This window comes from Stegostoma tigrinum, chromosome 1 (genome assembly GCF_030684315.1).
Source record: "Stegostoma tigrinum isolate sSteTig4 chromosome 1, sSteTig4.hap1, whole genome shotgun sequence".
NCBI lineage: Eukaryota > Metazoa > Chordata > Chondrichthyes > Orectolobiformes > Stegostomatidae > Stegostoma > Stegostoma tigrinum.
In genome coordinates, this window is record NC_081354.1 from 141112992 (window position 1) to 141138850 (window position 25859).

Genomic DNA, 25859 nt, shown 5'->3' on the forward strand with positions numbered 1-25859 from the left:
ATAAATTCTGCGCTAACAGTTAATATACCCAATAAGTGAACACATTTGCATGTTTGGAGGATTGATTTTCGTTTTCAAATTGACCGGCTGTGAATAGTGGTGTTCATTATGGATCATTGCTGGAGCCTCATCTATTTATAACTCATATCTCGTGACTCAGAAAGATTGAGAGTAATGCATCTAAGCTTGATGACTGTACAAATCGAGATGGAATAAGCTGTGAGGAAGATACAAAAAGATATAGACATGTTTTGGTGTGGAACAGGTCGCAGACAGATATCGAATATGCTATAGGTAAATGTGAGGTTATCACTTTGGAAGTAAGAATAGCAAGATGGTATAATTTTTAAAAGGCATGAAATCTCTAAATGTTGACACTTGTAGAGACTTCAGTCTTGTACAAAGGGCACCAAAATAAAAATTCTGAAAGGAGTGAAGAACGCAAATTACACATTGGCCCAAATTGCAAGGGTGTTGGAATAAAGAATAAGGAAGTCTTGCTATAGTACTGTAGGATTTTGAAGAGAGCATATTACTGAATACTGAGTACTCTGTTTTGGAATCCATTTTTAAGGTAAGATATAATTACATTGCAAGTATAGATTCACCAGGATAAGAGAATTGTCCTATGATGGAAGACTTGAATAAATTGGGTTTCTTTTCTGAGTTAAGATGAATGAGAGGTGATCTCGTTGAAACATATAAGATTCTGAAGAAGCTTAAAAGCGAAATCACTGAGGTTTCTTGTCTGGCTGGTGAATCCAGAGCATGGGAGCATAGACTCAGGTTAAGGACTGAATTGAGAGGAAATGTTGTCATTTAGGGTTCTGAGTTCTCTAGTCCAGAGGGTTGTGAATGGTCTATCATTCAGTATATATAAGGTCGATTAAGGCCATCACAAGACAAGTATTTGGTATCAGGGAATATGAGAAATTGGGGGGGTGGTGTGGGAATTTAAAGTTGAAGCTTTAAAGATCAGCCCTGATTTTAGGCAATAGTAAAACAAGCTCAAGTGGCCCTATGGTTCCTGCACCAATATTCTTCTTCCAAAGTGTCAGTCAACAATTTTGATGAAGGAAAATACCATAAAAAAACCTATGTTTTATCATCTAGCAGCTATTTTTACTTACTCTTCACTACCACAAAACAGCATTTTATTGATTGCAATTATTATGGTCGAGTCGTAGAGTGGTACAGCAAAGAAACAGACCCTTTCAACTCATCTGTGCTAACCAGATATCCTAAATTAATCTAGTTACATTTGCCAGCATTTGGCCCATATCCCTCTAAACCCTTCTTATCATATACCCATTTAGATGTTTTCTAAATGTTCCAATTGTACCAGTCCCCGTCACTTCCTCTGTAGCTCATTCCATACACACATCATCTTCTGTGGAAAAAGTTGCACTTAGGTCCCCTCTCATCTTAAAACTGTGCCTGAGATAATGGGAACTGCAGATGCTGGAGAATTCCAAGATAATAAAATGTGAGGCTGGATGAACACAGCAGGCCAAGCAGCATCTCAGGAGCACAAAAGCTGACGTTTCGGGCCTAGACCTCTCTGATGAAGGGTCTAGGCCCGAAACGTCAGCTTTTGTGCTCCTGAGATGCTGCTTGGCCTGCTGTGTTCATCCAGCCTCACATTTTATTACCTTAAAACTGTGCCCTCTAGTTTTGGACTCCCCCACACCAAGGAAAAGATCTTGGCTATTCAACCTATCTGTGCCCATCAAGATTTTATAAACCTCTATAAGTGGTTAACAAATTTTAAATATTAGAAGCAGAGTAATCTGCTTTCACTTTTAATTACTTTAATTGTAGATGTTGTGTGGTGAAAATTTACCTTATTAATGCTGGAAACTGTTCCATCCTTCTTCTCAATAGTCGAAAGAAGAAGTCACGTGCTGAAATTGGTGCTGAGTCAGCTGATGAGAAAACCTCCTTAACAACAGGATTGAAGCTGCAGCATGATGCTTCTCGTTCCCCATCTTTAAGACATGGAGAAATACTGATTGAATGGAAAGATGGAAAGATAACACCTCTTTTCGATGACAATTAAGATGCCAATTGTTAGAATCTGAGGGATTGGACCAGACCTGCCAACACTGGGGAAGTCCAGCCTCATTCTAAAGTATTTATATTATGTGCAAATAGGTTGAGTACTACAGAAGGAGACCATTATTTCATTCATGGGTAGGTGGGCGTGAAAGAAACCTCTTCTGGAAGTCAGTCCATCATTCCTGGAGATTTGACTGTTTCAGTTCTTTGTTCCTCTGAGTGGCCTCAGACCTAAGGTGTTGCATTTTGCAGAACAGTTTTCATTTGGTGGGAAGGAGTATGTTGTGGAACAGTCTTTTGAAATCTGAAGTATAGAAATCTGAATTATAGCAGGAAGAAGGCTATTTGGACCTTCGAGCCTACTCCCCTATTCAGTAGGTTCACAGCTGATCCTCCATCTCAATGCTGTATTCCTGCTTTTTTCGCATTCTCCTGATGCCTTTAAAATCTAAAAATATATCTATCTCTTTCTCAAATATATTCCTTGACTTTGTCTTTTCAGCCTTCTATGATAGCGAATTACATAGGTTCACTACTCTTTGAGTGAAGAAATCTTTCCTCATCTCAGTCTTAAATAGTCTATCCTGTATCCTGAGACTGTGTCCCCTGTTTTAAACTCTCCAACTAGGGATAACATCCTCCCTGCATTTAATCTGTACAGTCCTGTTAGGCTTTATGCATTTCAGTCAGATCCCCTCTCATCCTTCTAAACTCTGGAGACTACAGGCCCAGCTGAACCAATCTCTCCTCATAGGACAGTCCTGCAATCCCTGGTATTAGTCAAGTGAACTTCCACTGTACTCCCTGTATGGTAAATGTATCCTTTCTCAGGTAGGGTGTCAAAACTGCATGCAACACTTGAGGTGTGATCTCACCGAGGCCCTGTATAGTTGCAGTCAGACTTATCCATTCTGAACTGAAATCCTCTTGCATTGAAGACGAACATACCATTTGCCTTCCTAATTGCTGGCTGCACCTGCCTGCATATTTTTGTTGACTTGCGTATAAGGACACGTAGGTCCCTTTGTACATTCACACTTCCCAATATATCTCCCAATATATCAACGGTTAAATAATACTCCTCCCACCAATATATAACTTCACATTTTCTAAATCACACAGAAGCCTCCACTCCACAAGTCATAATTAGTTTTGTGTCATCATTAAACTTGGAAATCTCAAATTTCTTTTATCCACATTATTTATTTACTTCATGAATAGCTTGAGCCTCCGCACTGATCCTTGTGGTACAATCATTGCCTGCCACTCAGGGAGAAAAACCAATTTATTTCTATTCTCAGTTTCCTATCTGTCAAACAATTCTTGATTCATGCTAAAATGTTATCCCTATCCCATTTGCTTTGGCTTCGCCCTCTGATCTCTTATGAGGAATCTTATCAAAAGCCTTCTGAAAATCCAAACACATCACATGTTTGGATCTCTCATATTTATTCAACTAGTTACATCCTCAAAGAACAAAAGAACAAAGAAATTTACAGCACAAGAACAGGCCCTTCAGCCCTCCAAGCCTGCACCGATCCAGATCATCTATCTAAACCTATTACTATTTTCCAAGGATCTGTATCCCTTTGCTCCCTGCCCATTCATGTATCTGTCTAGATACATCTTAAATGATGTTATCGTGCCTGCATCTCCCACCTCCGCTGGCAACCCGTTCCAGACACCCACCACGTTCTGCGTAAAGAACTTTCCATGCATATCTCCCTTAAACTTTTCCCCCTCACCTTGTAAACATGACCCCTAGTAATTGAGTCCCCCACTCTGGGGAAAAAGCTTCTTGCCAACCACCCTGTCTATATCTCTCATAATTTTGTAGACCTCAATCAGGTCCCCCCTCACCCTCCGTCTTTCTAATGTAAATAATCCTAATCTACTCAACTTCTCTTCATAGCGAGCACCCTCCACACCAGGCAACATTCTGGTGAACCTCCTCTGCACCTTCTTCAAAGCATCAACATCCATTTGGTAATGTGACAACCAGAAATGTACGCAGTATTCCAAATGTGGTCAAACCAAAGTCCTATACAACTGTTACATGACCTGCCAATGCTTGTTTGTACTCAATACTTGTCCGATGCATGAAAGCATGCCTTATGCCTTCTTGACCATCGATCGATCTGCATTGCCACCTTCAGGGAACAAAGGACCTGAACGCCCAGATCTCCCTGTGCGTCAATTTTCCCTTGGACTTTAGTTCACTCTTGAATTGGATCTTCCAAAATGCATCACCTCGCATTTGCCCGGATTGAACTCTATCTGCCATTTATCTGCCCAACTCTGCAATCTATCTATATTCTGCTGCATTCTCCAACAGTCCTGTTAACTATCAGTTACTCCACCAATCTTAGTGTCATCTGCAAAATTGCTAATCAGACGATCTATACTTTCCTCCAGATCATTTATGTATATCACAAAATATTATGTATATCCTCAAAAACTCTCCAGTCATTTTTTGAAGCATAAGTTGCCCTTTATAAACGATGTTGGCTTTGTCCAGCCCTGTTGATGTGTTCCAAATTTCTGTTGTCACAACTTTCGTAAGACATTAACATTTTCCTAGTACTGGCATTAGGTTCATTGTCTGTAATTCTTTGTTTATTTCCTTCAATCCCTTTTTAAACAGTGGGGTTACGTTTGCCACCCTCCAATCTGGAGGAACTTTGGAAGATGATCAGAAATGCATCCAATATTTCCAGGATTACCTATTTTAGTATTTTGGACTGGAGATTGTCAGGTGACCTATCAGTCTTTAACCCCATTAGTTTGTCCCGCACTATTTTCTTACTAATGCCGATTTCTTTTAATTCTATATTTGTCATTAGTAATCTTTTATTCTCATGATATCTATAGAAGTTTTAATGATCAGTTTCTTTGTTCCCTCCAATTTTACTCTCAGACTTTATTTCTCCCCTCTTGATTAAACTTCTTGCCCTCTTTTTCTAAATTCTGAAATACTCCTAATTGTCATGTTTACCACTTTTCCTGGCAATTTTATATGTCTCCTCTATGGATCAAATACTGTCCCTAAGTTATTTTGTAAACTGAGGTTAATCCATCTTTTAGAGGTAGTAGGAACTGCCAATGCTGGAGAATCTGAGATAACCAGGCATAGAGCTGGATGAACACAGCAAGCCATCTCAGGGGAGCAGGAAAGCTGACGCTTCAGGCCTAGACCCTTTTTCAGAACTGGGGAAGGGGAAGGGGATTCTGAAATAAATAGGGAGAGATGGGGAGGTGGATAGAAGATGGATAAAGGAGAAGATAGGTGGAGAGGAGGAAGGCAGGTTTTCCTCTTTTATTTTGTGCCAGGGAATATTGAATGATTGTTGTAACTATTGCTCATGTTCTTTAAATATGAATCATGCCTAACTACTGTTAACCCCTTTAGTAAGGCTCCCCAATCTGACATTGCCAATTCATACATATTATCCTCATATTTCCTTTTGTTTCGATATAGGACCTTAACTTCTGGATTTGACTCCTTCACTCTCCATCTTATTGAAGTATTCTATCATATTATGTTCACTGTTTCCCAAGGGACTCTGCACAATAATGTTTGTATTTAACCCTTTCTCATTGCTCAGTGTCCCAGAATAACGTGTTATCTGATTTATTTTTCAACATATTTTGGTCTTAAAAACCCAGAAGGTATGCACTCTTGGAACAATTCCTCCACAGTCCCATTGAAAGTTGGTTTGTCCTTTCTGTATGTAAATTGATTGATTGCATAGATTTTATTATTCTTTACTAACAATGCTATCCCGCCTTTCTCTTTTTGACTGTCCTTCCTAACATAAGAATACCCCTGGATATTCAGTTTCCACTCTTGGTAATCCTGTAGCCATGGATCCGTGATTGTAACTATTATCATAAGTATTTATTATCATACTGCTAATCCATCAACCTATTGCAAATGCTCTGTGCAGTAAGGTACAAAGATTTTAGACTTGTCTTTTTAACCTTGTTAGTCATCTCAGCTCCATTTTGCAATGTTGGGCCATTTGTTTTCTGTCCTTGTCTTTTCTGTCTTTTCTGTCTTTCACTTTTATTTCTGTACTTGTTTCTCCCTCCTCTGTCTTGTGGCTGCAGTTCCCATTCCCCGCCATCCTTGTATAAACCATCACTGACAGCAGTAGCAAACACACTCCCCAAGAATATTGGTTCTGGTCCTGTCCAGATGCAACCCATCCACCTTGTGCGGAACTGGCCCCAGTGTCCCAGAAATCTGAATCCCTCACCACTGGACCATTTTTCCAGCCATGTATTCATCTGATATATCCCTGGTGTATTACTTTCACTCTCGCTAGAACATGGCACTGGTAGTGTTTCCGAGATTGTCTTTAAGGTCTTACTTTTTCAATTTAAGTCCTAGCTCCCTACATTATGATTGTAAAACCTCACCATTTTATTTTCCAGTAAGTACCACAACCGCAGGCTGTTCAAAATGCCCTGCAACCTACTCAGAGCCAACGTCAAGTCTGGCACCAGGGAGGCAACATACCTTCCTGGAATCTGTTCTGCAGACAGTCTGTTCTCTTAACTATTGCATTCCCTATCACCGTAGTCCTGCTTTTGCTCTTTCTTCACTCTGCACCTTAGCCACACACATTGACATGGACTTGGCTTCAATCTGCTGCAATCCCCTAAGAAGATTCCCTTTCTAGCAGTTTGCAAGATGGTATATCAGATAGAAAGAGGACGGCCACAACTGTGTCCTGCACAATTTGCCTTCCTTCACCCTGCCTAATGGTCACCTATTCCTGTTCTCTTTGTTCCGCTGCCATCCACGACAATCTCAGCATCACGGATATTCCCCAGTGAGTCTACCTGCTCCTCCACCTCTGAAATGCAGTTACCTATTAGCTGCAGCTAGACACAGCTCCCACACATGTAGTCTGCCAGGAACACTGGAAGTGATTATGACTTCCCATTTAGAGTATGTGTAGTGTAAAACAGGTGTGAGCTCTGCTGCCATGATTTCCCTTTTAGATTAAGCTTGTTATTTACTCATGTTAAAGAGTATTAATTATGTTAGGGTCTTCAAACATTCACTTTAAACATTCTCACTGTGATGAAAAGTCCTTGCCTTAAGTCTTTGGAAACCTTACTTTTAGTCTTAATTTTACTTCTGTTACATTACTTTTATTACTTATATTAGCCCTAACTTTCTCAGTTAAATCCAAATAGAGCTACTTGTTTATCCATACTTTTCCAATTTACAGTGATTTGTTAACAATCTCGAAAAACAGTTTCTTACCAACCAATAAACTTAAGGTTTTCCTGTAAGGTTACTCTGTTTTCTTATCTCCTTGTTTTGAGCTCAACACCAGCTACTCCTAGCAAGTCTTGCTGCCTCTGTGACTCCCTAAGAAATGATGTAGGCACAAGCCTCAGCTGGGATTTATATCTTCCCACTCCATGCTGCTCCCTCACATGTCTCACTGCCTCTCTATTGCCTCAGGTGACCTTCCAAATATTCAATCCTATGGCCAAGTCAGCAAATAGATTTTCTGTGATGTCATACATTATTTTTCTCAACAAGGAAAGACTATGAGACACGCTTCCCAGCAAACAGTCAAAGACTGGAACCATTTTCACAGTTTGGCCCTTAATAACATTCTTTGGTGAGCTGTTTGCACTTTCAGAGCAGACAGTTCAATGGAAGACATTGGAATCCTAACAGTTCCATTCCAGAGTGCAGCATGTGCAAGTGCTTAAGACCAAGGGGTAACAGTGATCTTAGGGGAATGGCAAATGTGAGAGTTATTTTTTGAGTAGCTGGAAGGAGCCTCACATAAATCATTTCATAGAATCAGAAATGCTTATAGCAGGGAAGAAGGCTGTTTAGCCTATTGTGCTCTTTGAAAGAGATGCCAGTCTAAGACGAACATTTTGTCCATAATTTGACAACCTCAAGTGCATAACTGGAATTAATGGAAACAGTTTCCATCACTTTTTCAGGTTTAACACTTGAGATCCCAGAAAACATTCCATCAGCTTTTTATTTTGAGCAATCTGCAACAATCCTAGTTGGTTAGTTAGTCAGAGCTACTCAGCATAAAGTAGCACTGGGTGGAGTGCACATGCTTTGTTGGTTGATGGCTCAAAATTGCATCAGGGTAATATTGATGCCATGGGATTACATTTTTCCTGGTATAAGAAAGCTCCCATCAGCTTCATGTCTGTACCAAAATTGCAGAGATTTAGATGTCAGTAAGAATGGAGCAGTAATTTTGGCATTGCTGTTTTGTTCTTACTAATGTCCTATTACTGTCTGTGTTTGCGGCATTAGTGAAAATTGGGCTCTGTATTAGTGAAACCACAAAGATTATGTCATACTTTAAAATAAGGTACAATCTTCTCTCCTTACGGTCACAACAAATTGCTCAGTGCATTTACAGTACCTGAACCACATGGACCACAAAGATCCAAAGTTCAATTAGTTGATATGCTTATACTGCCCCTGGGTTGGGGGGAGAAAGTTGTCAGAAGTTCCTGCTGCTGATTATTATCCAGTAATCCTTGCTAGAAATGTATTGTGCAACTATCAGTTAAGGTGCTTGCTTATGATGCTTTACACAAATTGCTGTTCTCACTTCGAGGATTCACACGTGAAGAATGACCACTTGTTTGATACATCAGAAGATTCCCCTTCATTTAAGACCAACACATAATCAATGTCTTTCAGAGGATGGGGATACATTTGCCAAGGATCAAAAACTTCACAGGGTTAATGTAGATGAGGTGGACTGTTAAACCCATGACAACTCATTCAACCAGTTAAATAGATGAAGATTATTTCATCCAGGTTTGAGACCTTCATTACTGTTTTGAAAAGCCTTTTCCAGGTGCTGATTACTCAGCCCGAGAAGATCTTCCAGGAGTTAATGTTAAATAGTGTTTTTTTTTCAAAGTTTCATTTAAAATGATTAATTCCACTCCCCTTGCATCAGATCCAAATGAGAAAGAAAGAAATGATTCCTGGTAGGACGTTGCCAACTTTATGTTTGTTTACTTCATACAACAGTAGAATAAATTGATTCACTCTGATATTTTGCTTGCTCCTTTCTGTGTTGTGGAAAAGGGGGTTGGTTCACTCAGTTGGCTGGAAAGCTGGTTTGCAATGCAGAGTGACAGCTCCAGCATAGGTTCAATTGATGTACTGGCTAAGGTCCCCATGAAGATCTAACGTTTTTAATCTCACCCTTTGCCTTTAATTCCACCACCAATCATCTCTCTGTAGCGAGCATGCAAGACTATTGTGTTATGGACAGCACATACCCTTTAGGGGTGGCACGGTGGCTCAGTGCTTAGCACTGCAGCCTCACAGTGCCAAGGACCCAGGTTCAATTCCAGCCTCAGGCAACCATCTGTGTGGAGTTTGCACATTCTCCTCATGTCTGCATGGGTTTCCTCCGGGTGCTCCGGTTTCTTCCCACAGTCCAAAGATGTGCAGACTAGATGGATTGGCCATGCTAAATTGCCCGTAGTGTACAGGGGTGTGTGGGTTATAGGGGGATGGGTCTGGGTGGGATGCTTCAAGGGCAGTGTGGAGTTGGGCCAAAGGGCCTGTTTCCACACTGTAGGGAATCTAATCTAATCTCAGTCATCACTTTGCCACTTCGGGAGAGGCGATGGCCTAGTGGTATTATTGCTGGACTGTTAATCCAGAGAACGCTTGGGGGACCTGGGTTCGAATTCTGCCACGGCAGATGGTGGAATTTGAAGTCAATAAATACCTGGAATTAAGAATTTAATGATGACGGTGAATCCATTGTTGACTGTCAGAAAAACCCATCTGGTTCACTAATGACCTTTAGGGAAGGAAACTGCCATCCTTACCTGGTCTGGCCTACATGTGATTCCAGACCCACTAGCAATGTGGTTGTCTCCAAACTGCCTTCTGGGCAATAAATGCTGCCTGGCCATTGATGCCCTCATCCTGTTAATGAATAAAGAAAAAGTTCTGCTGAATGAAGGATTTTGTTATGTGGCAAAATGTGGCTGTAAATAACCATGCCATTGTATATAAGTTGGTCAATTTAGTACTCATATTGCTTTGTTTATTTTAAAATGGGATTTATAGCATTGGAATATAAATCAATCTAAAATTTGTAATATTTAAGGGCAAGTCCAATTATTTTCTTAGTATCCAGAATAAACAACTGGCATAATTAGAAATGCACTGCCAGAGCACGTGTTATGTTAAACAAACAATAGACTTCTCAAAGAATAATTCAGTTCTTGCAATTTCTAATAACTTTAATCAATTTAACAATCCTTTATCTCAATATAAATACAGAAGGCCTATGAAAAACAGCAATTCCTTTATTATGTCAACCTTGAAAGGATGGTATCAGATAGAAATGGTTGTGAGTTTAAGCCTCAATTCAGAGCCTTGAGCAGATAATCTGGAAATTTCAGAGGTGTCGTTTTTCAGGTAAGACATTAAAACGCGATCCTGCCAACCCTGTATGGATTATATAGCACAGGATCTGATGTGACAATAAAACTTCAGTTATGGAACAGCATTATTAAGAGAAAGAGAGGATAAATTTATACATCTAAAGAAAGCTCCACGCAAACTATGTAAACTATGTACTTGCCATATCAAAACTGGACAGAGAACACAATTCTCTTGTAGTTTGCAGTCTTGTGCATTTTACAGGTTTTTACCTTCCTGCATGGCTTTCGGCTTTCTTCTTAACTTTTATTGTAATCTTCCTTCTACGTCTTCTCCAATCATACCCAGCCTGTTCAAAGGATCTCCTCTTATGCTGATGCTTCTCTAGCAAACTCCCCTGAGGCTTCCAGTTAGAAAGACCCCAATATTTCACCAGACAAGTGTGTAACTCTTGTCCAGTCACTGGTGTGCTCATGTGAACAGCTCTCTCCTGTATATGAATACACATACCTTCCCCAGTGAACACATGCAGCTTCTGAAATTCCATTGTATCACACTTCTAACCATAAGCAGATTTAAAGCTTAGCAATTTCTCATGATTATTTCACTTTGTCAATCCATGCAAACATATCTAATTCTCATAAACTCAATACAAAATATGTAATCACTACACTCCTCTCTTGTAAACTAAAAGGCCGTGGAAGGAAAAACAGATATATCTGTGTGTCATTAAACCAGATTATCTCACCATTTTCCCATTATTTTGAAATCTTGCTGAGCTCAAATTAGCTTCAAAATGAATTAGCTGCAAAGCATTTTTAAATCTCAATGTGGTAAAAGGTGAAATCTAAATGCAGATTTATTTTTTACTTCTGTTTGGAAATTTGCTACATATTTGTAACCAGAAAATTGTGGAACTGCACAAGCCCGAATTTGATTTGCCTTATCAACCAAACCAGAATACAGTACATAGGAATAATGGAAACTTGTAGGGTATGCACAAAAATTCCCAATGTGTTCTCCTAACAAATCAGATTCCATTGTTTTGGGAATATACTGGTTTGGAGATATTGCTAAAACATTTCACAGTCATGCATGCCTTCCACATTGACTCCATTTCCTGTAGTCATTAGATCATGCACAGGTATAGGAGCCCTATTATTTCTTTCATCATTGTATATCACATAATTGAAGTATTGTTGCAGAATAGAGGGAGACGATTTAGCCTGTCATCTCCGTGCCAGCTCTTCAAATGAGAAATTCGCACAGGGCCAAACAAAGCCCACACTCTCAGGTGGTGTATTCTAGATCTTAATCACTTGCTACTTGAGAAAAAGTCTCTTCATGGCTTCATTTCTCCTTATGCCAGTTGCCTTAAATCTGTTCCCTCTTAGTATTAATTTCTCCATCAGTGGAAGTTTTTGTTTTACCGACTAACTCTTTCCAAACTCTCCATGATTTAAAACACCTCTGATAAATTGCCTCTCAATCTTCTTTTCTCCAAAGAAAATGTGAGAGCATGGAATGCGTTGCCAGCAGCAGTTGTGGAAGCAAGGTCATTGGGGTCATTTAAGAGACTGCTGGACATGCATATGGTCACAGAAATTTGAGGGTGCATACATGAGGATCAATGGTCGGCACAACATTGTGGGCTGAAGGGCCTGTTCTGTGCTGTACTGTTCTATGTTCTATGTTCTATGTTCTAAAATAGTACCAACTTCTCCAACCAATCAATATAACTGAATTTCCTTATCCCTGGAATTATTTAAGTGAATCCTTTCTAGATTCCTTCTTGTACTTTCACATTTTTCCTAAAGTGTGGCATACAGAGCTGGGCATGCTCAAACTACAATGTATACATGACTCAAATTATCTTTAGAAGTATGAAATACAAACAATTTTAACTAGCACCAGTGCATTTCCTGTGACACTGTTCACAAGCAGTCTGGAGTTTACTTCTAAACTAGAGCCACCTTTATTCCTTTAAGGCTATCCCCTGTAGGGAAATGCTCTACATCAGCAAATCCAGGTTATTTTAGCTGCTGTTATATTCCTGAGGTGTTCGAAGTAGCTGCGTGTCCAAATTTCTGGCTCAGGAGCATTGCAATATTGCATTCCTTGGTTGGGTGTTCCCTGGCTATGCAGCAAGTAGTGTCAATGAGGGCTGTGGAAACAGAGACAATCAATAATTTGAAAAGAAAGTTGGGTGGCCACATAAATAAGGTAAATGCGTATGGTCACAGTGATAGGCCATGAATTTTAAAAAAGAGCAGGAGAATAAGGCTGACTGGCTACAGCAAAACTGACATTATTGTGATGGGTTAAATGACTCCCTGATGTGCCATCTCGACGTCTATCTGTCTTTTATAGTTTATTATGATCTGTTCCAAATGTTAACTTCTGGATAATGATGGACCAGCCAGAGGGTCTTTTTATTAATAGACCTAATTAAGGCACATGATGTTCTGGTATAAAGGTACCTGCCTCACATTCATTCTGTCGGTATCATTGAAACAGTATAAGTGGTCTTCAGTTAGTCAGCTACATGTATGAGATGTATAGCAGCATCAGTAAGTACAGAAGCTGGACTGTGTGTGTAGGTAGTGAATTATATAGTAGCCATATGAATAGTTAGTATATTCATATAATACACTTCAAAACATCTGTCTCAGTATGAATTTGACGGATGAGAGTATAACTGGGTTGGAGGGGTCTTTGGTTATTTTGGTTGCTTTCCTGATGCAACAGGAAATATAGATGGAGTCGCTGCATGGAAGGCTGATTTGTGGGATGGACTGATCTGTGTTCATGACTCTCTGTGGTTTCTCGCAGTCTTGGGTTGAACAGTTGCCATACCACACTGTTATGCATCCAGATAGGATGCTTTCTATGGTGCATCTATAAAAAGTTGGTAAGAGTCCTTGTGGCAGTGTCGAATTTCTGTAGCCTTCTGAGGAAGTAGAGATGTTGTGTTTTCTTGACCATTGCATCGATGGGGGTGAGTTCTGAGGAAGGGTCACCAGGCCCAAAACGTTAACCTCTGTTTTTACCTTCACAGATGCTGCCTGACCTGCTGAGCTTTTTCAGCAAATTTGTTTTTGTTCCTGATTTATAGCATTTGCAGTACTTTTGGTGTTTATTTTGATAGAGAGCATGTTGACTTTACACCATGCAGCTAAGCATTCAATCTCTTTCCTGTATTGGGATCTTATTGTTGTCTGAGATCTGACCTACAACAGCAGTGTCATCAGCAAACTTGTAAATGATGTCGGGTTGGAATTTGGCCACACAGTCAACTCTGTATAAGTATAGCAGAGGGTTGAGTATGCAGTCTTGTAGGATACCAGTGTTGAGGATTGTGGTGGTGGAAATATTGTCTTACAGTTTGCAGGCAATGGGTCAGGAAGTTGAGGATCCAGTTACAGAGGGGTGCCGAGGCCTAGGTCTCGGAGCTTAAAGCTGAGTTTGTTTGGAATTATGTGTTGAAGGTGGAACTGTAGTCAATATGTAAAAACCCAAATGTTCCAGGGATGAGTGTAGGGCCAGGGAGATAGCTTCTGCTGTCACCCTGGTAGATGAATTGCAAAGGATCAAGGCAATTTGGTAGGCTGGAGTTGAGCTGGCATAACTGCTATGAAATCTATGATGTAACATTTGCTGAAATTTAACATTGGTGAAAGGGGCTTCCCATGCCACTTGGAGAGCCACCATGAGTGCCAAGTTGCCACTGTTGGGGAAGGCCCGGCAGAATTAAATATCCATTGAAATATTGAATTTGCCAGTGCAGGCCTTCCTTGGGATTGAGGACTCTGGAAGGAGACATTCTGGCCACACCCTACCCTTTTAAAAACAGCTGCTGACCAATCAAAGGCTGACAGCTCTCAAAGTACCTGTCACCACCACTGGAAGTAGTTGCAGCTGGTAATGCAGCGACCCTTCCTCAGAACGGGTCTGGTTGAAATGTTGACTCTGTTTTAGAACACAGAACGTAAAGCATAGAAAAGTACAGCACAGTACAGGCCCTTCGGCCCATGATGTTGTGCCGTGGAATAATCCTAATCCAAAAATAAAATAACCTAAACTACATTCCCCTCAATTCACTGCTGCCCATGTGCATGTCCAGCAGTCGCTTAAATGTCACTAATGACTCCGCTTCCACGACTACCACTGGTAAACTATTCCATGAGCTCACAACTCTCTGGGTGAAGAACCTCCCTCTGACGTCTCCTCTATACCTTCCTCCTAACACCTTAAAACTATGACCCCTCGTGGCAGTCAATCCTGCCCTGGGAAAAAGTCTCTGGCTATTGACTCTACCTATGCCTCTCATTACCTTGTACACCTCGATCAGATCACCTCTCTTCCTCCCTCTCTCCAGAGAGAAAAGTCCGAGCTCAGTCAACCTCTCCTCGTAAGACAAGCCCTCCAGTCCAGGCAGCATCCTGGTAAACCTCCTTTGCACCCTCTCCAAAGCCTCCACATCTTTCCTATAATAGGGCGACCAGAACTGGACACAATATTCCAAGTGTGGTCTCACCAGGGTTTTGTAGAGCTGCAGCATAACCTCGTGGCTCTTAAACTTGATTCCCCTGTTAATGAAAGCCAAAACACCATATGCTTTCTTAACAACCTTATCCACTTGGGTGGCAACTTTGAGGGAACTGTGCACTTGAACACCAAGATCCCGCTGTTCCTCCACACTGCTGAGAATCATGCCTTTAATCCTATATTCAGCATTTAAGTTCGACCTTCCAAAATGCATCACTTCGCATTTATCCAGGTTGAACTCCATCTGCCATTTCTCAGCCCAGCTCTGCATACTGTCAATGTCTCGCTGAAGCCTGCAATAGCCCTCGATACTATCAACGGCACCTCCAACCTTTGCGTCATCAGCAAACATACTAACCCACCCCTCAACCTCCTCATCCAAGTCATTTATAAAAACTACCAAGAGCAGAGGCCCAAGAACAGAGCCCTGCGGGACACCACTCAGCACTGACCTCCAGACAGAATACTTACCATCTGCAACCACTCTCTGCCTCCTGTCAGCCAACCAATTCCGAATCCAGACAGCCAAATCACCCTGTATCCCCATAACTCCTGACATTTTCTCATACCTTTCCTGACATACCTCCTGAAGTTTTCTCCTTCAGAGATGCTGCCAGACCTGCTGAGTTTTTCCAGCAATTTTGTTTTTGACCCTGATTTACAGCATCCACAGTTCTTTTGAGATACAAAGTGTGGAGCTGGATTAACACAGCAGGCCAAGCAGCATCTAAGGAGCACAAAAGCTGACATTTCGGGCCTAGACCCTTCATCAGAGGGCGCTCCTGAAATGCTGCTTGGCCTGCTGTGCTCATCCAGCTCCACACTTTGTTATCTCAGATTCTCCAGCATCTGCAGTTCCCATTATCTCTGATCGCAGTTCTTTTGGTTTTTATTTAACCAGATGCCTGAGATTGCCAAAAGATGCAGTCCAAAGTGGGCGAAGACAGAATGGGATTGGCAGCAACGGGATCAGCAATTTGAAGAGGGGGCGGGTGTGCAAAGGTTGGAAGAAAGGAGAGGGGCCTGCTGCTCAGCAGGACCTCCCTAACTGGTCATTGGCCCCTCACTCAGCTGTGTTGAATGTAGTATCAGAGATAATGGGAACTGCAGATGCTGGAGATTCCAAGATAATAAAATGTGAGGCTGGATGAACACAGCAGGCCAAGCAGCATCTCAGGAGCACAAAAGCTGACGTTTCGGGCCTAGACCCTTCATCAGAGAGGGGGATGGGGGGAGGGAACTGGAATAAATAGGGAGAGAGGGGGAGGCGGACCGAAGATGGAGAGTAAAGAAGATAGGTGGAGAGGGTGTAGGTGGGGAGGTAGGGAGGGGATAGGTCAGTCCAGGGAAGACGGACAGGTCAAGGAGGTGGGATGAGGTTAGTAGGTAGCTGGGGGTGCGGCTTGGGGTGGGAGGAAGGGATGGGTGAGAGGAAGAACCGGTTAGGGAGGCAGAGACAGGTTGGACTGGTTTTGGGATGCAGTGGGTGGGGGGGAAGAGCTGGGCTGGTTGTGTGGTGCATTGGGGGGAGGGGATGAACTGGGCTGGTTTAGGGATGCAGTGGGGGAAGGGGAGATTTTGAAACTGGTGAAGTCCACATTGATACCATATGGCTGCAGGGTTCCCAGGCGGAATATGAGTTGCTGTTCCTGCAACCTTCGGGTGGCATCATTGTGGCAGTGCAGGAGGCCCATGATGGACATGTCATCAAGAGAATGGGAGGGGGAGTGGAAATGGTTTGCGACTGGGAGGTGCAGTTGTTTGTTACGAACTGAGCGGAGGTGTTCTGCAAAGCGGTCCCCAAGCCTCCGCTTGGTTTCCCCAATGTAGAGGAAGCCGCACCGGGTACAGTGGATGCAGTATACCACATTGGCAGATGTGCAGGTGAACCTCTGCTTAATGTGGAATGTCATCTTGGGGCCTGGGATGGGGGTGAGGGAGGAGGTGTGGGGACAAGTGTAGCATTTCCTGCGGTTGCAGGGGAAGGTGCCGGGTATGGTGGGGTTGGAGGGCAGTGTGGAGCGAACAAGGGAGTCACGGAGAGAGTGGTCTCTCCGGAAAGCAGACAGGGGAGGGGATGGAAAAATGTCTTGGGTGGTGGGGTCGGATTGTAAATGGCGGAAGTGTCGGAGGATAATGCGTTGTATCCGGAGGTTGGTAGGGTGGTGTGTGAGAACGAGGGGGATCCTCTTGGGGCGGTTGTGGCGGGGGCGGGGTGTGAGGGATGTGTCGCGGGAGATGCGGGAGACGCGGTCAAGGGCGTTCTCAATCACCGTGGGGGGAAAGTTGCGGTCCTTAAAGAAGTTGGACATCTGGGATGTGCGGGAGTGGAATGTCTTATCGTGGGAGCAGATGCGGCGGAGGCGGAGGAATTGGGAAGAGGGGATGGAATTTTTGCAGGAGGGTGGGTGGGAGGAGGTGTATTCTAGGTAGCTGTGGGAGTCGGTGGGCTTGAAATGGACATCAGTTCCAAGCTGGTTGCCTGAGATGGAGACCGAGAGGTCCAGGAAGGTGAGGGATGTGCTGGAGATGGCCCAGGTGAACTGAAGGTTGGGGTGGAAGGTGTTGGTGAAGTGGATGAACTGTTCGAGCTCCTCTGGGGAGCAAGAGGCGGCGCCGATACAGTCATCAATGTACTGGAGGAAGAGGTGGGGTTTGGGGCCTGTGTAGGTGCGGAAGATGGATTGTTCCACGTAACCTACAAAGAGGCAGGCATAGCTGGGGCCCATGCGGGTGCCTCCCAGTCGCAAACCATTTCCACTCCCCCTCCCATTCTCTTGATGACATGTCCATCATGGGCCTCCTGCACTGCCACAATGATGTCACCCGAAGGTTGCAGGAACAGCAACTCATATTCCGCCTGGGAACCCTGCAGCCATATGGTATCAATGTGGACTTCACCAGTTTCAAAATCTCCCCTTCCCCTACTGCATCCCTAAACCAGCCCAGTTCATCCCCTCCCCCCACTGCACCACACAACCAGCCCAGCTCTTCCCCCCCACCCACTGCATCCCAAAACCAGTCCAATCTGTCTCTGCCTCCCTAACCGGTTCTTCCTCTCACCCATCCCTTCCTCCCACCCCAAGCCGCACCCCCAGCTACCTACTAACCTCATCCCACCTCCTTGACCTGTCCGTCTTCCCTGGACTGACCTATCCCCTCCCTACCTCCCCACCTACACCCTCTCCACCTATCTTCTTTACTCTCCATCTTCGGTCCGCCTCCCCCTCTCTCCCTATTTATTCCAGTTCCCTCCCCCCATCCCCCTCTCTGATGAAGGGTCTAGGCCCGAAACGTCAGCTTTTGTGCTCCTGAGATGCTGCTTGGCCTGCTGTGTTCATCCAGCCTCACATTTTATTATATTGTGTTGAATGTAGACTGTTTTTCAGGCTCCTCAAGTGGCAACCAAGTGCTGGTTGAATATAACTGGTAGTGGGATGGGGTTATTATGTGGATGTTAATTACCCAAGCAAGGAGCTGTTAGAGTTTTTTGGAAAGGTGTCCATGATCCATCCTGCCCTGGACTTAACTGGAGAGAGGAGAGAGGCATGGATCAGTGACAGCCCTGCTCTGTATCCTCCTGCCCAATTAAATGCCCTCCACATCGAAATGTAGTGCTGGGGTCGGTGACGAGCGGGGCATTAAATTTCACTTATTATTTCCGTCCAATCAGTGACCAACCAGTTGTCATCGGGACAAAACAAGAACACAAATGTGACCAATTTCTAGTCAGGGCTGATGATTGTTTTAGAATTATACAGGGAGGGGCCACTAGTTTAGGAAAATTGAGTGGCAGTTTGGGATTCAAAGGCTAAACAAGGACACTCAATTTGAATGACAATAGCTGGTGAGATTTATATTATTCAAGTAGGATTAAATATCTTTGCATGTTGAATACAGTCCACAAAACTAGTCACTCACACAAAGGATTTACAAAACCTTCCCTGCTGGTTTAATACAAGGTCTGAAGAATGGATGCTTTTTTAAAATCATTTAAGCTTAAATAATCGTTAACATGAGTCTAAACTGGTTGATGGACACAGACGAGTTGACACTTCAGGCATCTGAATAAAACTTTTAGAAAACTCCTTAGTTGGATGGCTCCGGGAGTTATATTATATTTTTTCAATTCCAGTTTTATGCTGAAAGTGTTGGACAGTAAGTTTCTGTCCCTGGAGGTTCGGTGCAACTGGGGAGATAATTCCAAAGTGCATTGAATGTATTGAACAGATCCACAATACCATACAAACACAGAATGCTGGAGAATTTCAGCAGATCTGGCAGCATGTTTAAAGAAGTCATACTGGGCTTGAAATATTAACTACTTCTGCCTCCTTAGATGCTACCAGACCTGCTGAGTTTCTCTAGCATTTTCTATTTGTTTCAGATTTACAGCATCTGTAGTATTTTTGTTTTTAGCACAAAACCAAGCCCTTTGGCTATTTTTAGAGGGTCTTCCTGGCATCCTAATTTAGCAAGTTAAGTAAGTTTAGATTGGAGTTGCCATTTTCTGGCACCCAATAATTTATTTCCAGCAGGACCAGCACTCCAAGTTCAGTATAAAAATTGTTTTAGTGTTGCAACATCTTCCATGGTAGGAAACAGATTGCTCAATCAGTGCCAGGAGATCCTTTGTTAAAATTAGTCTCAAGATAACAGCTCAGTCACTGGCAAAACAGATGAATGGTGAGAGTGAGACCATAAGACCAGAAGACATAGGAGTGGAAGTAAGGCCATTCGGCCCATCAAGTCCACTCCACCATTTAAATCATGGCTGATGGGCATTTCAACACCACTTCCCTGCACTCTCCCCGTAGCCCTTGATTCCTTCTGAGATCAAGAATTTATCGATCTCTGCCTTGAAGGCATCCAACGTCCTGGCTTCCACTGCGCTCTGTGGCAATGAATTCCACAAGCCCACCACTCTCTGGCTGAAGAAATGTCATCTCATTTCAGTTTTAAATTTACCCCCTCTAATTTTAAGGCTGTGCCCACGGGTCCTAGTCTCCCCGCCTAACGGAAACAACTTCCTAGCGTCCACCCCTTCTAAACCATACATTATCTTGTAAGTTTCTAGTAGATCTCCCCTCAACCTTCTAAACTCTAATGAGTACAGTCCCAGGATCCTTAACCGTTCATCATACATTAAACCTACCATTCCAGGGATCATCCATGTGAATCTCCGCTGGACACGCTCCAGGGCCAGTATGTCCTTCCTGAGGTGTGGTGCCCAAAATTGGATGCGGTATTCTAAATGGGGCCTAACTAGAGCTTTATAAAGCCTCAGAAGCACATCGCTGCTTTTATATTCCAACCCTCTTGAGATAAACAACAACATTACATTCGCTTTCTTAATTACGGACTCTACCTGCAAGTTAACCTTCAGAGAATCCTGGACCAACACTCCCAGATCCCTTTACACTTCTGATTTGCAAATTTTCTCACCATTTAGAAAATAGTCCATGCCTGTATTCTTTTTTCCAAAGTGCAAAACCTCACATTTAGTCGCATTGAATTTCATCAGCCATTTCCTGGACCACTCTCCTAAACTGTCTAAATCTTTCTGCAGCTTCCCCACCTCCTCAGTACTACCTGCCTGTCCACCTATCTTCGTATCATTGGCAAACTTCGCCAGAATGCCCCCAGTCCCTTCATCCATATCATTAATATAGAAGGTGAACAGTTGTGGCCCCAACACTGAACCCTGCGGGACACCGCTCGTCACCGGTTGCCATTCCGAAAAAGAACCTTTTATCCCAACTCTCTGCCTTCTGTCAGACAACCAATCCTCAATCAAGCCAGTAGCTCACCTCGAACACCATGGGCCCTCACCTTGCTCAGCAGCCTCCCATGAGGCACTGTATCAAAGGCCTTTTGGAAGTCTAGATAACATCTACTGGGTTTCCCTGGTCTAACATACTTGTTACCTCTTCAAAGAATTCTAACAGGTTTGTCAGGCACGACCTCCCCTTACTAAAACCATGCTGACTTGTTTTAATCTGACCCTGCACTTCCAGAAATTTAGAAATCTCATCATTGAGAATGGATTCAAGAATTTTACCAACAACTGAGGTTAGGCTAATTGGCCTATAATTTTCCATCTTTTGCCTTGATCCTTTCTTAAACAAGGGAGTTACAACAGCAACTTTCCAATCATCTGGGACTTGTCCTGACTCCAGTGACTTTTGAAAGATCACAACCAAAGCCTCTTCTGTTTCCTCAGCCACCTCCCTCAGAACTCTAGGATGTAGCCCATCGGGGCCAGGAGATTTATCAATTTTTAGACCCTTTAGCTTTTCTAGCACTTTCTCTTTTGTAATGCCTACCATACTCAACTCTGCCCCCTGACTCTCCCTAATTGTTCGCATACTACTCATGTCTTCCACAAAATATTTATTAAGTTCTTCAGCTATTTCCTTATCTCCCATCACTAGCCTTCCAGCATCAATTTGGAGCGGCACAATATCTATTTTTGGCTCTCGTTTGTTTCTTATGTATTGAAAGAGCTTTTACTATCATTTCTAATATTACTAGCTAGCCTACCTTCATATTTGATCCTCTCCTTCCTTATTGCTCTCTTTGTTATCCTCTGTCTGTTTTTGTAACCTTCCCAATCTTCTGATTTCCCAGTGCTCTTGGCCACTTTATAGGCTGTCTCTTTTTCTTTGATATATTTCCTGACTTCCTTTGTCAGCCATGGCTGTCTAATCCCACCCCGGATAATCTTTCTTTTCCTTGGGGTGAACCTCTGTACTGTCTCCTCAATTACACCCAGAAACTCCTGCCATTGTTGCTCTACTGTCTTCCCCGCTAGGCTCTGCTTCCAGTCAATTTTTGTCAATTCTTCTCTCATGCCCCTGTAATTACCTTTATTTAACTGTAACACCATTACATCTGATTTTGCCTTCTCTCTTTCAAACTGCAGACTGAACTCTACCATATTATGATCGCTGCCTCCTAAGAGTTCCTTTACTTTAAGGTCTTTTATAAAGTCTGGCTCATTACATAGCACTAAGTCCAGAATAGCCTGCTCCCTTGTGGGCTCCATCACAAGCTGCTCCAAAAAGCCATCCTGCAAACATTCCATGAATTCTCTTTCTTTGGATCCACCAGCAACGTTATTCACCCAATCCACCTGCATATTGAAGTCCCCCATGATCACCGTGACCTTGCCTTTCTGACATGCCCTATATATTTCTCGGTGCATCTTGCGCCCCTGGTCCTGATCACTGTGAGGAGGTCTGTACATAACTCCCATTATAGTTTTTTTGCCTTTGTGGTTCCTCAATTCCACCCACACAGACTCCACATCCTCTGACCCTATGTCATTCAGTGCCATAGATTTAATTCCATTCTTAACTAACAAGGCAACCCCACCACCTCTGCCCACCTCCCTGTCTTTTTGATATGTTGTGAATCCTTGGATGTTTAACTGCCAGTCCTGAGCTCCTTGCAACCATGTCTCTGTGATGCCTACCACATCATAATCATTCAAGAGGATTTGTGCTGTTAATTCATCTACTTTGTTGCGAATACTACAAGCATTTAGATAAAGTACCTTGATGCTAGCTTTCTTATCATTATTAGAGAGGTTGGAAATCCCAAGATATCTTAAGCTATCCTTCCTTTTCGCTGTATTCCTAGTCTGCCTTAAACTTAAATACACCTGTACACATGCTATCCTGTTGCTAATCTTTCCATTTAACTCCATACTCCCTGTCACTTTCGCTTCACCCCCCGCCCCGACTCAGAAGTTTAAAGTCCTACTGACCACCCTATTTATCCTTTTCCCTGGAACACTAGTTCCAGATCGGTTCAGGTGGAGAGCGTCCCAACAGTACAGATCCCCCCGGTTCCAAAACTGATGCCAATGCCCCATGAAATGGAATCCCTCTTTCCCACGCCAATCCCTTAGCCATGTGTTTACTTCCCGAACTTTTTTTTCCCTGTGCCAATTGGCACGCGGCTCGGGCAGTAATCCAGAGACTGAGAGGTAGGGAGTGAGAGGAGGAGAGGGAACAGTGGGGGGAAGGGGAGGTAGGAAAGGTGAGACAGATGGTGAGGGATTGCAGCAGTGGCTACTAGGGCTTAATGCCGGTCTGAGGGTGAAACACGAGTACAAGGCTCCAGCCACACGGAGATGGTGGACTGAAGACCCAGGCCTGAACTTGAACAGCAGTGTCTGGTTGGATGAAGCCAAGCTGTATGTGTCTAGGGTGTTAACTGGGGGACAGTCTAGAGGGAGACTTGTTTCCTTAACCAAGGAAAGATAACAGTTAACTTAGTTGACTGGACAGGTGGTTTGTGATGCAGAGTGACACCAACCATATGGGTTTAGTTCCAGCACTGGCTGCGGTTACTGTGATGATCCTGCCTTCTCAACCTCAAGTCTTTGCCAGAGTCTGGTGACCCTTAGGTTAAACTCATCACCAACTGAATTTCTCTAATGAGAGGGTGAGAATGTGGGGACTCTACCTATTTTTAATATACTAGCATGAGAGGCTGTACAGAGAAGGTTCACTTGTATGATACTGGATTTGGAGGGACTGTCTTATGAAGAGAGGGCTTGAACAGGTTGGGCTTATGCTCACTGGAATATAGAAGAATGAAATGTGATTATTGAAACATATAAGATTCTTTTGGGACTTGACAGGATAGATGTGGAAAATGTACATTTTTAATCAGTAGATCAGTCAATAACAGGGGGAATTGTTTACTCAGGAGTTGTAAAAAATATTTTTCACCAGACAGTCATTGGTATCAGGAACTCACTGCAGGAAATATTGTAGAGGCAGGGATCCTCAAGACATTTAAGAATTATTTAGATGGCTACTTTAAACAAGGCTACAGACCAAGTGTTGCAAAGTGGGATTTGATTAGATAGATGTGTGATGACCAGAATGGACATGAATGGGGAGAGGGTCCTCTTTCCATGCCGTACAATTCTATGCATCTCACCCCATGCTGTATCAGTGATAATGGGAACTGCAGATGCTGGAGAATCCAAGATAACAAAGTGTGAAGCTGGATGAACACAGCAGGCCAAGCAGCATCTGCTTGGCCTGCTGTGTTCATCTAGCTTCACACTTTGTTATCCCCCCATGCTGTACCTGTCCTGGAAGTGTTTGATGGGGTTGTCTTTCAGAAACGTTACTCTGAATGTAGGGGAATCAAGGGTTACGGGGAAAAACACAGGAAAGTGAAGCTGAGAATTATCAGATCAGCCATGATTTCACATGATGGCGGAGCAGACTCACTTGGCTGAATGGCTTACTTCTGCTCTTATTGTCTGATGGTTTAATTGATCTCCTAACGTTAGTGCAAAAGAAAAAGTGCTTACCTCATATGCATTGTTGCCAGAATAAACCTTTGAAATTGGAAATTTAACATTAAATATTGTGGTTAAAATGCTAACCTAAGGCAGAAAACTATAGAATGCACACGTATTTATAAACATGCAGATATTTATGTACCTGAGTGCTCTTCCAGCATGATCATAGATGTGTTCTAGTTGTAGGAGAATGTAGGTAGCAATACATTCTTCATCATAGCAATAAAAAGATGCAGTAATAAATTTATAAAATGTTGAAGAGATCCAGTGGACTAACTGAAACATTTTTAAAGAGATAGTAGGAACTGCCGATGCTGGAGAATCTGAGATAACATGGTGTGAAGCTGGATGAGCACAGCAAGCCAAGCAGCATCGGAGGAGCAGGAAAGTTTGATGTTTCAGGTCGAGACCCTTTTTCAGAAAATGAGATTTTCTGAAGAAGTGCCTCGACCGAAACATCAAACTTTCCTGCTCCTCTGATGCTGCTCGGCCTGCTGTGAAACATTTTGAAGTTCAATATTACACTTAATTAGACTTGCTTTTCATGCAGCTTAATGTAAAACTCAAGAAATAAAATGGCCTCCCAAAGGGTTGTGGAAGCACTCAGCTTCAGAACATTCTGGAATTTGATTAGAACCTTACTTGAGATGTACACCCAATACAATGCCAAAATATCATAAATTGTGGGAAAACCAGAATAAATCAGAAATCCTGATCCTCCAAAACTGCTCCTTTAGCAACAATATTCAACATTTCTGCATTAAAAAAACTCTTGGGTAAACTTGCATACTTGTTTATCCCAAACCTGCGTAAAGTGTTGATTGCCAATAAAGGGATTCGGCAAAATCGACAAGATGTCAATAGATCATACTATTCTAATTATCTTAACACAGTAACATTATGCCTCTGAATGTTTCCGCAATGCATTATTTTTAATTACCAAAAATTTTGTTTTACATTTATGTGACTATTATGTGACTGAATACTGTATTTGACTATTTCAAAGGACTGGGCATACGGAATCAAAATCACAGGACATAAATTTAACATGCTCAACTGAGGCCTCCTTGTGGCAGACCTTTTAACAAACTAAAATTACAAAAATAGAAAGCCTGCAATGTTCAATATACTGACCCCTTTGATTCTGAGTAGATGTGCTGCCCATGGATAAGCATATGGACGTACGTGAAATAGTGTAGGTTAGATGGGCTTCAGATCGGTATGGCAGGTTGGCATAACATTGAGGACCGAAGGGCCTGTACTGTGCTGTAATGTTCTGTGTTCTATGGTGCTACGACCTCTATTTATTTCTGAAATGGTTGAGCATAAAGCTTATTAATGAAGACATGTGACATATCAAATTTGAAATGTTAACTGTTACTCTTGCTGTTTCCCTTTCCCTTTGATGCAGAAATTGAATTTTCAATGTTATTTTGAAATAAAATCTGACCAGCAGACTTTGCTAAATGAACAAATATTATGTTTTACCTGAAATAT

General features: G+C 42.6%; 1 protein-coding gene across 2 annotated transcripts in view; it reads left to right on the forward strand.

Annotated features, from left to right (window-relative positions):
• LOC125457927 (uncharacterized) overlaps positions 1-7370 on the forward strand; it is a 38968-nt gene extending 31598 nt beyond the window's left edge. For both annotated transcript variants that reach the window (XM_048542762.2, XM_059649098.1), the window contains exon 6: positions 1885-7370. In XM_048542762.2, coding sequence (XP_048398719.1) covers positions 1885-2059 — 175 coding nt within the window. In that variant the 3' untranslated portion in view covers positions 2060-7370. The remainder of the gene's footprint in view (positions 1-1884) is intronic.
• The last annotated feature ends 18489 nt before the right edge of the window (positions 7371-25859 follow it).